This window comes from Pituophis catenifer, unplaced genomic scaffold, assembly GCF_029215685.1.
Source record: "Pituophis catenifer annectens isolate HBS135680 unplaced genomic scaffold, rPitCat1.0.hap2 SCAF_3, whole genome shotgun sequence".
Taxonomy (NCBI): Eukaryota; Metazoa; Chordata; class Lepidosauria; order Squamata; family Colubridae; genus Pituophis; species Pituophis catenifer.
Window position 1 is genome coordinate 147,191,929 of NW_027256883.1, and position 13,573 is coordinate 147,205,501.

General features: G+C 37.4%; 1 protein-coding gene across 1 annotated transcript in view; it reads right to left on the reverse strand.

The window, feature by feature from the left end:
• CACHD1 (cache domain containing 1) overlaps positions 1-13,573 on the reverse strand; it is a 141,102-nt gene that overhangs the window by 12,819 nt on the left and 114,710 nt on the right. The window contains exons 21-26 of the mRNA XM_070939490.1: positions 11,579-11,665; positions 11,293-11,409; positions 10,454-10,605; positions 9,831-9,992; positions 8,323-8,400; positions 1,152-1,253 (exon numbers count right to left, since the gene is read on the reverse strand). Of these exons, the coding sequence (XP_070795591.1) occupies positions 1,152-1,253; positions 8,323-8,400; positions 9,831-9,992; positions 10,454-10,605; positions 11,293-11,409; positions 11,579-11,665 (698 nt within the window). The remainder of the gene's footprint in view (positions 1-1,151; positions 1,254-8,322; positions 8,401-9,830; positions 9,993-10,453; positions 10,606-11,292; positions 11,410-11,578; positions 11,666-13,573) is intronic.

Below are 13,573 nucleotides of genomic sequence, written 5' to 3' on the forward strand. Positions count from 1 at the left end.
ATAGCATTTCCATGTTTGTTTGTTTTTATTTTTAATGGTTCTACTGAACAAAATTCTGTATCCGAATAATAGATGAAAGGCATTCAAGTCTGGCTAGGGTAGAGCTGCCATTTTTCTCTTTAAAATTATAAAGCTTGTCACTGGGTACTTTCAAAAAAGATTTTCTACATTCTGCCTTTCTAATGCTGTGTTTATATTAACTAGAAATATCACAGGGTCGCAGTCCTATGAAAGATATAAGGGCCGGCAAGTGTCAGTGAGGGATCACTGCCACATACTGAGTGAACAACTAGAAACATTCAAGGACTCCAGGAAATCAAATACAAGTTCTCATTCTATCCTGGCTGTGCATTTAGTGTATCATACTGTATTTATAGTGAAAGTGATACGAAGATACAGCTGACAGCCCTGGCAAAAAAAATATATGCCAACCTCACATTAATCCTCTTAGTGGACTCATCAACTTGATATAGGATGGAAGATTTAGCAACAACTGTCCAGTCTGATTGGTGATTGGTCAATTATGTGGTAAAACAGTCATTCTCAGCCTGCACTGTAAGTTTTTTTCATTTAGAAAGAAATGTCACAAAAGCCCAAATCCTACTTCCTTAATCATTTTATTTCTATGTGAACGAAAGGAGAATTGTGTTTGCAGTAATTCTGCCTGTCACAAATCTTCTTATGAATCATAATGCATACCAGTAAGCCAAGAAGGCATTCAACCTTTTAAAATTTAACCCAAGCTTGATTTAACCTAGCAACAAGAAATAAACTCTTGGTATCTATGGGCTTAAAAGTAAACACTGTTTGATTAAAAAATAATGTTGTTCTTTATCAAATAGAACAAAGTTAATGGGACAAGCATCAAAATACATTTCAAATTACCCTACTGGGAAAAGAGGGGGATCTATTTTTTGTAAAAACTTTGCTTTTTGTAAGGGTGCATATTCATATATCAGTGTTGATATATCAGTGATTAAGATGTTAAGTGGAAGAATGAAACGAAAATAGCTTCAAAATTGGCAAGGGCCTCGCCCTGGAATGGAAAGCAATCAAGTTTGTTTTAAATGAAGAACAGCCCTGGGATTACTTTCTTAGGAAATATGTTATATTGTAAGCACAAGCAAGATGAATGGCCTCTATGATCTTACCATGATCACTTTCTGTCCCTGATCGTCCCCAATAACGGCGTCTGCGTTCAGGACTATGGGCGTGTCGCTCAATAACTGCTGCTATAAACCGAGTGTTACTGACTATGGTGAGCAGAACAAAGAAAAAGAGAGAGAGGATACAAAGGATAACTTCACATACTCATCAAGCAGGTCACTTCAAAGACATTATAAAACAGCTTTTTATTACATTGTTGTCAAATTCCAAAACTGATCAAGCTTCTAAAGCAGTATGAAAGAACAGTAACTATTTTGATTCCTAGACAGCATTGTAAATTACTTAGAATCAATTGGGTAACAAAATGCACCTAAGGTATTTAAATACCTAAGGTATTTATATACCTTTAATATACCCTAAATATTTCTTTAAGGTATTTTAAAATGTAATATTTTTTTTTGCAAAACTGCAAGAAACATTAGTGATAGTTAAAACCTGGTAAGGAAAACACAGGAACATCTATAGCAGTGATGGTGAACCTTTTAGACACCGAGTGCCCAAACTGCGTGCGTGCGCATGTCCAAACTGAAAGGTGCCCGCGCATGTGCGGACATGCATGTGCGGACATGTATGCATTCATGGACATGCATGGATGTACAGACATATGTGGACATGCGTGCATGCGCAGCAGAGATCCGAAGACCTGCTGGCCGGCGGGAGGTGGGGTATCCCAACACCGCAGGGGTGGGTTCTACTTACCTTTACTACCAGTTTGCATCGCGCCCACTTGCCTCGCTCGCGCCCACGCATGCTCTTCTGTGCATGCACAGAAGCTTCTGTGCATGCGCAGATCACCTATGATGATGTCTGGGTCAATGGGCGGAGCCTTCCGCTGGTTTTACTACCAGTTCTTGCGAACCGGTTCAAACTGGGGGCAACCCACCTGTTGCAATATTTTCAGGATCAGACTCAATAAAGATAATAGAAGTTATAGGTTTAAATATAATTCTCTTTAATCATAATAGGCATTCTATATTCGCTGAATATTCAAGATAGAAGCAAGGAAAATGGGGAGGATGGCTCCTTTTATATACAAGGGGCGGAGCCAGGAATGGGAGTGGTAAAATATGAATACATTAAAGCTCAAGTAATAAGTTAACCCCTGATGTTCCATATATACATTATTTACACATTAGAGAATAAGGCATTTACATCTGACAAATCCCCCTCTAAATGCCGGTTCGTTATACAACACCAGTTACATTCAGATTCAGGACAATATAATACATATAATTTAGAAGTTAAATATTTGTGTTGTTTAGAAGGTAAGGGTTTTGTTAATATGTCAGCTAATTGTTCAGAAGTATCACAATGTATTGCTTTGATGAATCCGTCTTGAGATAGTTGTCTCACGTGCTTAAATTTTATATCAATATGCCTGGACCTTTGTCCAATTGCATCGGATCTAGAAATTTCAATGGCCGCTTTATTATCTTCATGCATAATAAATGGTAAAGTAGGTTTCTTCCAAACATCTGTGATCAAATCATTGAACCATACAAGGTTATTTGCAGCTTTAGACAAGCAAACATATTCTGCTTCTGTGGTAGAGGTGGCTACCAGTTCTTGTTTACCAGTATACCAGTAAACTGGACAATCGTTCAATAGAAAAACATAACCAGAGGTACTCTTTCTGCATGATGTATCACCAGCCCAATCTGCATCAGCATAACAAGTAATTTTTGGTTCTTTGTCATTATTGGGTTCCAATATTAAACAAAAATCTAATGTACTTTTCAGGTATCTTAAAATTCTTTTGACAGCTTCCCAATGATACAAGGTTGGTTTGCTAACATATCTTGACAATAAATTGAGAGGTAATGCAATATCTGGCCTAGTCCAATTAGATATATAAAGGAGTGAACCTATAATTGATCTGTAAAATGTGTTGTCTTTAAACTCAGGGGAAGATTCATCATTGTTTCTAAGAAAATCAGTTTGCATAGGTGTGTCACATGTTTTGGCATTATTTAAGTTACATTTGTTTAGGAGTTCAATGATTTTATCTTTTTGAGTAAGTTTGAATCCCCTTTTTGTTTTGTTAATTTGTACACCAAGGTATTTATTCACTCTACCTAGTGATTTCAATGAGAAGTGTTCGTTTAACTTATTTACAAAGATTTCCCTGCTCTCTTTATGCTTTCCAATATATAAAATATCATCCACATAAATTAATACAAATTCAATATGATCATTACTCTTTTTTACAAAGAAACAGTTATCAGCAGTGGTGGCGTTGAAATCCATGGTCTTTAGTACTTTTACCAAACAATCGTACCATCTTTTGCCAGATTGCTTCAATCCGTACAGACTCTTATTTAGTAACCAAATTTCGTTCTTATTAGTGTATTGACTGTGTGGTGCTCTTACATATATTTCCTTATCTAATTTTGCATGTAAGTATGCAGTCTGTATGTCATATTGAAACACGTCTAGATTGAGTGCAGATGCTACTACAAGAGCTGTTTTGACACTCTCTGTTCTCACTGTGGGTGAATATGTGTCAGTATAGTCTTCTGGATATTTTTGTGCATAACCTTGTGCAACTAGTCTGGCCTTGTATAAGGTATTACCTCCTTCTAAATTCTTAATTTTATAAATCCACCTGGTACCTATAATTGTTTTATCCTTAGGTGCGATCGCAGGTGTGAATACATTTAATCCTTGTAAACTTTTCATTTCTTTTTCCATAGCTAGTTCCCATTTTTCTCTTTCTTCACGGGGAAGTTTCAATACTTCCTCATATGTATTAGGTGTTATTTGTTCTCCATCCATATGCATAATATAATCTTTGTATTTATTTGGTATTTGGTTTCTATTATTTCTAATATTTCTTTCAGGTTTGCTATGGTTGTCATGCAAATATCTGGCTTCCTTTTTTGTTAATGTGTCTGTCTTTATTTTATGCTGACTATTTGTCCAAATTTTGGTTTTGTTCTTACTTTTGTTAATATTTTGATTTTCTGTTGTTCCTTCCTCGCAAGATATATTATCTTTGCTTTTATTAGGAAAAATTTCATTAAGGTGCAACTTAGACCAATTGGCCTGCTCATGAAACACAGCTGTTCTGGATACTATAAATTTGTTATTATTATCGATGAATCTGTACCCTTTGGTTCCAGTTTCGTATCCCATGAATCTTAATCTCCTGGATACGTTTTCTCCCTTTCTCCTCAATTGTTTAGGTATGTGCACGTCTGCAGTAACTCCAAATATGTGCATGTGTGCTAATTTAGGTTTTCTATTGTACATCACCTCATATGGTGTCTTATTCACAATACTGGACCATGTTCTATTTTGAGTGTAATTTGAATAATGTAAGGCTTCTGACCAAAATTGTTTGCCTAAACCAGCATCCTCTAATGTGCATCTAATCATGGTTTGTAGTGTGGAGTTCTTTCTCTCTGCAATCCCATTTTGAAAGGCAGAAAATGGATTGGACGTGAAATGTAGCATCCCTCTATCCTTTAACCATTGGGAGAATTCTTTAGACATGAATTCACATCCCCTATCTGTCATAATTTGTTTTATTCTGATATTATGTTGTGTTTCTATGCGTTTGTAGAATTCCTTAAATTTCTGAAAGGTTTCATCCTTGTGCTTTAATGTGTAAACAAAACCATAGCGACTGTAATCATCCACTATTGTTAGGAAGTAACGTTTTCTATAGGTAATTGATGGATTTAATGGACCAACTAAGTCCATATGTACCAAATCAAAAATATTGTTAGTTGATCTGTTAGATTTTTTTGGTCTAGGACTGGTTTTTAGTTTGGTGGATTTACATACTGAGCATTCTAAATAATTTTCACAATTTTTTATTTTTACACCTTCTGCGTGTTCAGTCATTTTTTGTACTACAGGAAAGCTAGCATGTCCTAACTTCCTATGTAAGATATGAGCACACTCATCATGAATTGGTTTACCTATTTTTGGTTTCTTCTCATTGTGTGTATTTTTGTTATCATGAGTTAATTTACATTCATCATTGTCACTGTTACTGACATTTTCATCATCTGCTTCAATACAATCTTCCATATTTGAATCAATGTTATGTAACCATCTTTCTTTGGTTATCAGATAGGGTAGACCCCCTTTTATCATCACAGTGCCTACATTTGTTTTGTTCTTTTCTATAGTTGCTTTCCCCTTTGAGAAAACTATATTGATGTCAGATTCTCTGCTTAGTTTTATAGCACTTAGTATGTTGTGAGGTATTTCTGGGATTAATAATACCCCCTCTATTTTCCCTAAACCAGGCAAGGTCACATTTCCTCTGCCTAATACTTGAACCTTTTCTTGATTAGCTACCTTTATCACAAACTTATCTTCTGTAAATGAAGATAATATACTTTTGTTATTAGTGGTGTGATTTGTTGCACCAGAATCAATAAGCCAATTATTGTTCTCATCTTGTTGTGTTTTGGTGCTGTCTTGTTTATTTAGCCCATTTAGTGACCCAGATTTTCTCTCTTTTGAATTTTCTCTACCCCCTCTACTTTCTCTGTAGTTTGGTGGACTTCTATATTTGTGTCTATCTGTGGAAGATTGTCTGTAATTGTATTTGCTCCTATATTCTGGCCTATGTCTCTCCCTTGGGACTTTGGGACAGTCTCTTCTACTGTGTTCCCTGGATCCACAATTGTGGCATCTAAAGGCTTCATTATATTTATCTTGAAAGACTACTTTCCTAAAAGATTTGTGTTCTGTTTGGTTACTGGAACGATTTTTTCTTGAATTGTCTTCTGCTATCAATTTGTTAGATAGACTTTCTATTGATAAATACCCCAAATTAATGGTATCTAAGTGTGACATAAAGCTATCCCATGATGGATCAAGTGAATTGATAATAACACTTTTCATAGTTTGATCTGAAATCACTTCCCCCCTCAATTGCAGCTCAGCTCTTATTTTGTTTAGATTTATCAAATGTTCACTTATAGAAACCCCTGGTTTCACTCTAGAAGAAAAGAAATCCTTAGACATTCTTGTGGTTGTGGCTACGCTATCGCTGTGAAATAGATTAAACATGCATTGAATTATTTCTGATACAGTTAGGTTTGGTTTGATGCTATGATACATTGCAGGAGACACGCTAGAAATTATTATGAAAAATGCTCTATGATGTAAACAGTCTATTTTTAAAGTCCAAGGTCTTCTTGGAGGACTAGTTATAAAGAATAGTAAATTTTCTTTCATAAAAATAACCTGAAGCTGTTGGTACCACTCTTGTAAATTAATGCCATCAACTCTAAGTTTTGGGAAGTCACTGGGTAAGTTCCCCACATTATTTTGTCCATTACTTACAACCTGAGGCAGTCCGTGGTCTCTCAAGTGCAGGAAATTACAGAACGGCATTGGGATGCTTGTAACGAGTCTGCGCGGTTCTCTGGCCAGTTCAAGTCTTTCGGGGCCGTCTACGTAGTTTTGCACATGCGCGTTGCTCATTTCTTCTTTGGCGCCGTTGTGGAAGGTTCTCTCCATTTCAGCTCTCTCGATCCGCTCCTCTTCAGATGAGTCGGTCTCTGGCTCGGTTTTTGGGGCTTTGGTGATGGCGGCGGTTCTTCTCTTTCTCTTGTGTGTGCTGGCACTCGATTCTGTCTGCGGTGTAGGACGGAATCGGCATGGCTCTCTGGGCTCGGGTGTCGTCGTTTTCGAAGTCAGGATGGGAGCGTGCAGGTCTTGAGTTGTCGGTTTGATTTCTTGCTTCTTCGTCGATGTCTTGGAGATTTTCAATCTTGGCCCAAAAGCAGCAAAAAGCGTTTTCATTGCTGACTTTACTTGAGACTTTGTTAAATCGTCTTCACTTTCTGATTTTGGTTCATCTGAAGAGTTTGAGACTTCTTTTTCACTTTCTTCGTCTGATAGTGTTTTTCGCGCCAGAAATTTTGAACTGAGCGTTTTGATTGGCTCTGCTTCACTCTCTTTTGAAGTTCGTTGAAACCAAGATGGCTGCCGTTCAAAATTTCGCGCGGGGTCACATCTTTTCTTTTTTACAACTATTTTCTCAGTAGTCATTTCACCCACAGTTTTTTGATCTTTGGGTTTTTCTTTAATGACGTTTTTCTCTCTCGCTGCTCCGCTGTTCCTCAGCATCTCCTGGAGGTCCGCGATGAGGCTTTCATCATTCTTTTGGCTTTTTAGTATTTTTAATATTTCTGACCTGAGTTCGTTATTTTCTATCTCGATTTCTTCCTGGTCGTTATTTTCACTCATCAGTTCTTCTTCTTCAGTGGTGTATTCTTCGGATTCTCTCGAAATCGCATTAGTGGATTCGTTGATCATCTCTTGATCAGTTTCTATTTCTTTGCTGTAGGCCCTGGTGTTGGGCCTATCTTTCTTGGACATTTTTAATTACTTATTGAGTCAATTAACCATCCTCTGCTACCAGCTTGTTGCAATATTTTCAGGATCAGACTCAATAAAGATAATAGAAGTTATAGGTTTAAATATAATTCTCTTTAATCATAATAGGCATTCTATATTCGCTGAATATTCAAGATAGAAGCAAGGAAAATGGGGAGGATGGCTCCTTTTATATACAAGGGGCGGAGCCAGGAATGGGAGTGGTAAAATATGAATACATTAAAGCTCAAGTAATAAGTTAACCCCTGATGTTCCATATATACATTATTTACACATTAGAGAATAAGGCATTTACATCTGACACCACCACTGCAACACCGGTAGCAAGGCAAGAGGTAAGATCTTTTTCTTTCATGAGCTTCTGTTTCGTTGTTTGCAGGGAAACAGAAGCTCACGAAAGAAACGCCATTGAGATCTGACTTGGGGCGACAGTGCGCGTGCCAGCAGAGAGGGCTCTGTGTGCCACCTCTGGCACGTGTACCATAGGTTCGCCATCACGGGTCTATAGAACAACAACTGTGTGTTTGATCGCTAATTTCCCTACAGTTTTCAAACCAGTTATTTATTTTATCAAGAGGTGGGTGGGTGGATCTTAATGGAAAGGCAGCAATATACAGCCTCTCTTCAGAACTGACAGGGCCAAAACTGTAAAGCACTTTGCCCTCTTGAAATGATTACAGAGATGAATAATGTTACATGTCTATAGAAGGAAACTGCAGGGAAAAAACCCGCATGCAGCCTCTCCCCGTGTTTTCCTGCCCAGCCAGAATGGGATTGCTAAATACTCACTGATTCCTCTGTCTTCATGACTGTCCTCATCCCTTTCATCTCTCTCATTCTCCAGGTTGGACATGCGGACTGACATTTCTGCACACCGTTACAAACAGAAAAATGCAACTATTAAGAGAGAGAAGTTGCATTAGCCTGTAAGAGTGCAATGTTTTGAAAATGGCCTTGGGTTACCCCTTTTTGAAGGACAAAGTAGCAGAGGCCTGGAAACCATATAGCAATTATGGTTGAGGTTATGGCATAAAATTGTTAGCTTCCCTACCTCTCTCTTCTCTTTTAAGTCAGCTATATGTATGTACCCAGAGTCCAGGGGTGGGTTCTAACTGGCTTTACTACTGGTTCTCTTTGTGTGCGTGCTTCACGCACGATCACGTTGTGAATCTGCCCAGCTGAGGTGCGGCAATCTGCTCTGCCGCACCTGTCAGCTGGGCGAAAAAAGAAGAAATATAAGGTCGGAATAACGCAGGGCCGGGCGGGAGGGCCCAGCTCCCGGAGAAAGAGAACCAGTTCGGTGATGTAATAGCGTCACCGCTACCGGCTCGGCCGAACCGGGAGCAACCCACCACTGCCAGAATCACTGTAACAGTGAGATAGGCAGCATATAAATTTAATAAAGAAGTAAGTGAGTAAGTAAGTAAGTAAATAAATAAAAATAGTCTCAGAATCCTTGATATTCTCTGAGTTTGGCTGTTTGCTTGCAGACCTTTTATTACCCAACTAGATAACATTATAAGTGCACTATCAAGCACAGCAACCAGTGCAGTGCACAATCAGTACAATAACTAAGCTCAGAGAGTACTAAGGACTCTTCAATTCAACCCTGAGTAACATATTCTCTTTTATGGGAAGTAATAGCTCTTTTAGAAATGTTGGAAAGTGATGATCACGATTAAACATCTTCCTTGCACTAATGGCAATACTTTCATAACTCCTGTTTTCTCAATTATTTGTCAGTTGATATTTTCATGGAATTACATAGCTCAATGATAGAAAATGGATAGAATTATAATCAGCAGGTAACATGCTCTCTTTTGAATTTTATTATTAAGAAGGCAAAATGCTAAACAGTGGGATTATATAATGTGTTTATACAAAAGGATGTACCTAGAAAATGCCATTTGTGTCTTTTGTACAACTGGAGCAAAAACATGGATTTAGAACTTCCTAAAATCTATTAAATGTGTTGATAAAGGATCCATAAGGCATGCACATCTATCCTGGAAAGCTAACTGCATATCTAACATGCTCTAGAATCAGCGGAAGGAATAAATATTTACAAGATTCCAGGAGAGGCTTAATAAAACCAGTGCAATTTTAAGTTCTCTATCCAGCAGAGGTCAGTAGTGCCAATTCTATAATACCAGAGCAATGTGAACAAAATATATTCTATAGGGCATATGTTTATAATTCAATTTGAGATTATCAGAAGATTTGCACAAAATCAAAAGAGTCAGGGCCAAAAAACACTTGCAATTCTATTCCATAACAAATACATTTGTTCAGTTTACCTTGGGCTGCAAGTGGAGACATATGCTGATGACTTCGGCGATGGATCTGATGACGATAGGCGTAGACTGCGAGAACCAACACCATTATGCATCCCATAATACCTCCTGCTACGGGACCAACTGGAGCGCTTTTTATCATATTCAAAGTTATCACTTCATCTCCTTTCATTTCAGAGAGAAAAAAATGAAAATAATGTGAAAATCTCCTAAAAAAGTTCAAATCCTGTAAAGTAATCTAGATAATTGCTAGATTATGGATGCTGCCTGAAATCTAATTTGGGTGACAAAAACACTCCAGAGAGGAAATCATGCCAGTTTTCAAAACAAGCCATGTGACCATTCCATTGCTCCATGTTAAAAATTGTAATAAATAGACTAAATTCCTATCCTAATCAATACACCACAATGGCATTTCATCTTACAGACTGCATGGACTAGAAGGCATCTGTTATACAGGATTAGTCCAATATATTCTGTTTCCCCAGCCAAAATTATGTTATGATAAAAAGAATCATGCAATTTCACCCTGCGTGATTCTCACAAAAAATATAATTGGGGTTTTTTTTTATGTAGATCATCCAGACCAGATCTCAATACATTAAAAAAATCCAAATGGATCTTACCAATGGATCCCATGTCATCCGTATAGGGGCTTTTGGCACCCACAATACCCCCGAAGCATTCCTTCTGAAGAGCACAATAGGATTTATCAAGGTGAGTCTTTCCATCACTGTCCACCATGCACCACTCACAATCTAAGACACCAAAACAATCTCTGCAAGATAAAGAAATGGCTGTGAAAATTTACTTGTTACAAGATTAAGTAACTTGAGACAAACATATTTGTGAAGTGAGACTTTTATAGCTAGACCAACAGATAGGTTAGGCTATCTCACCTTGCTATCTCTTTGAGGAAGTGCAAATTTGCACTTGCAATGAAAAAACAAATCTGCCTTTTTACCAGCTAAGCTATTCCATAAACAAAATAATGATCCCTTGGTGCTAGATGTGAACCTGATATTTTACTTGTTCGTTAGTCAGAAATGACATTAATTTTCCTCCATCTTCCTTACTGTCCTTTTCTTCAAAGTGGAACAAGACAACTTCTGTTACTGTTATTATACCAGTGCTATCCTGATTAAAATATGAGATCTCAAGCAGCCGTTTCCATAACGTCCGCCGAAGAATCCCCAAAGCAATGACTATTCAGCATTTTTTCATGTTCTAAATTCAGGCAAGCTGCTCTAATTTAATTTCTTCATTGTTATGCAGGTCATTTTAAAGGTTTTGTAACTTTCAAAGGGTAGAATCTGAATCTGCAAAGAAGAGGAGCTATATGTTGTTAGGTTAAATAAAGAGAAATACAAATTCAACTGATTTTATGATAGTTTTTATTTTAATTTTTCAAGCAGTTAAAAAAATCTTTATTGATTTCTTTAAGGGAAAAAATGGTGTAACTTACCCACTCTCCATTCTTTGATTACACTGTGTATTAATACACTGAGGAAGAGCATCCTGTAGGCTGGAATCCACAGCAATAAAAGTCAGAGGTTCTTGATGGACTTCACAACTAGGGTTCCTAAAAATTTGGAAAGCAGTACACAAAAACTAGGTTTCAAAAACTCACTCAATAGTTATGTTACTTTATTATCTGAATAATTACCCTTAAAACAATTGAATTGCCCATCTAACACCTTGAACAATATATACTATCATAACATTATTAATAAGTTGTGAGATATGCATACCTGTTTTCTGCATTGGTAAGGTTGCCTGTACATTCATTGACTTCTAAAGGGCACTCACAAGGACATTCACATTCATTCTGTTCCATTCTTCAGGAAGAAAATAAACAATAAATATATTTATTATTTCTTACTCCCTGAGTATCTTGAATCTTGGTGTCAGGATTCCAAGTAACACCCCCAACGAAATCAAACTCCGAGGCTTGACGTTCCTCAAGACTAACTTTTATTAGAGATGTCATATTGGCACATCTGGGAAAACCCAAATCTGAGAGCTTCCGGGTTTTCCTCACCCAAGAGAAAGTTCAGGTCCTTGCCCCTCACCCACATGTCCATCACACGAACCAATCAGGTACCCTCTGGAATAGAAGATACCTCCTCATTCTTCTCAGCACAGCTGCAGGGCACAATGGCCTTGACTTTCTAAAAGAATTCTATTTTGACTACATATCTTCTTCACTCTATACAATCCCTCCTTCCATTTTCCCACAGTAGAATTTGTGGCAGGCCTGAAGCCCGAAGGCACAAAAGTAGAAAGATGGCTTCCATGTCTGACACTTGGGCTACAAAACAATTTTAGTGTCAAATTGGGCCAATAGTGTTGTTTGTAAGTTATATTATTAGGCTTATTACTAGCACAATTGTTGGCAATATAGGTAAAGAATTATTTCCACATTTTACTAAGTTTTCAAAGTCCACAATGTTATCAGCACAAAAAAGCCATAAGGACTATAACTCCTCTACAGCTGTGGTGATTTCATGTGAAGTAGCATGTAACTACTACAATTAATAGGCATTAAGTAGCCTCATTTTCAACAAATGTGGAAAATCATCCTTTAATACCTCAAGCAAGTAGCAGCACCAAAATCCAGAATTTAATTTAACAATCTCTCATCATTCAGCTTCATAGATGTTCCTGAGATTCAGTATAAGAGAAGATGGAAATTCTCTGCATCTTGATTCTTTTCACCAGGGCTATTTTCTTTATCACGCTTTTCACTTTTTAAAATTAAACAAACATAAAGATTGTCTTTTCTATTCTTTTTTTCTCTGCAGTATCATTTTTGATACACGATGACCAAATCTCACCACCAGAATAGTCCAAAGAGCTTACCCTGGTGGTAAAATGGATGGCCAATAAATTTTACAAATAAATAAATAAAAGATAGACAGCTCCATACAGTATAGATCACTTGGCCCAGTATAGGAAGCATTTCCACGATCTTGAGGGAAATGCATAAAACGTGATCCCAAATCAGTCTTAACCTGTCACCTAAACCAGACTGACTGAATTAATTCACTAGATTATTTACTCAGGAATACAGGTAATCCTCTACTTACAACAGTTCATTTAGTGGCCTTTCAAAGTTACAACAGCACTGAAAAAAGTGATTTATGACAGTTTTTCAGAGTTACGTCCTTTGTAGCATCCTGATAGTCACGTGGCCAAAATTCAATGCTTGGCAAGTGGTTCATATTTATGACCATTGCCAAGGTCCCAAGATCATGTGAATCACCTTTTCTGACCTTCTGAGAAGCCCAAGTCAATAGGGAAGCCAGATTCACTTAACAATCGGGTTACTAACTTATTAACTGCAGTGATTAATTTAACAACTGAGGTAAGAAAGGTAATAAAATGGGGAAAAACTCACTTAGTAAATGCCTCATCTAACAACAGGAATTTTGGGCTTAATTGTGGTCATAAATCGAGGACTACCTGTAACATACAGACTGAAAGCATTTCTGGGTAGAGGCAGGTGGGAACTCTTTGTTGTCAAGAAACTAGGTTGAGGTAACAAGCAATCTCTAATTCAGCAATCTCTAACAAGCAATCTCTAATTCAGTCCTTCAGTCCTGCAAAATGGCCACAGCTCAAGTGCTGACTAACAGGCTGTACTTCAGACTGGAACTGCTATGCACAGCTCATTCTTGGCCCACAGAAGTGCAGCTCCAGCCTAGCAATCCAATAGTTATCCAACAAGCAGGTGAGGTTATATA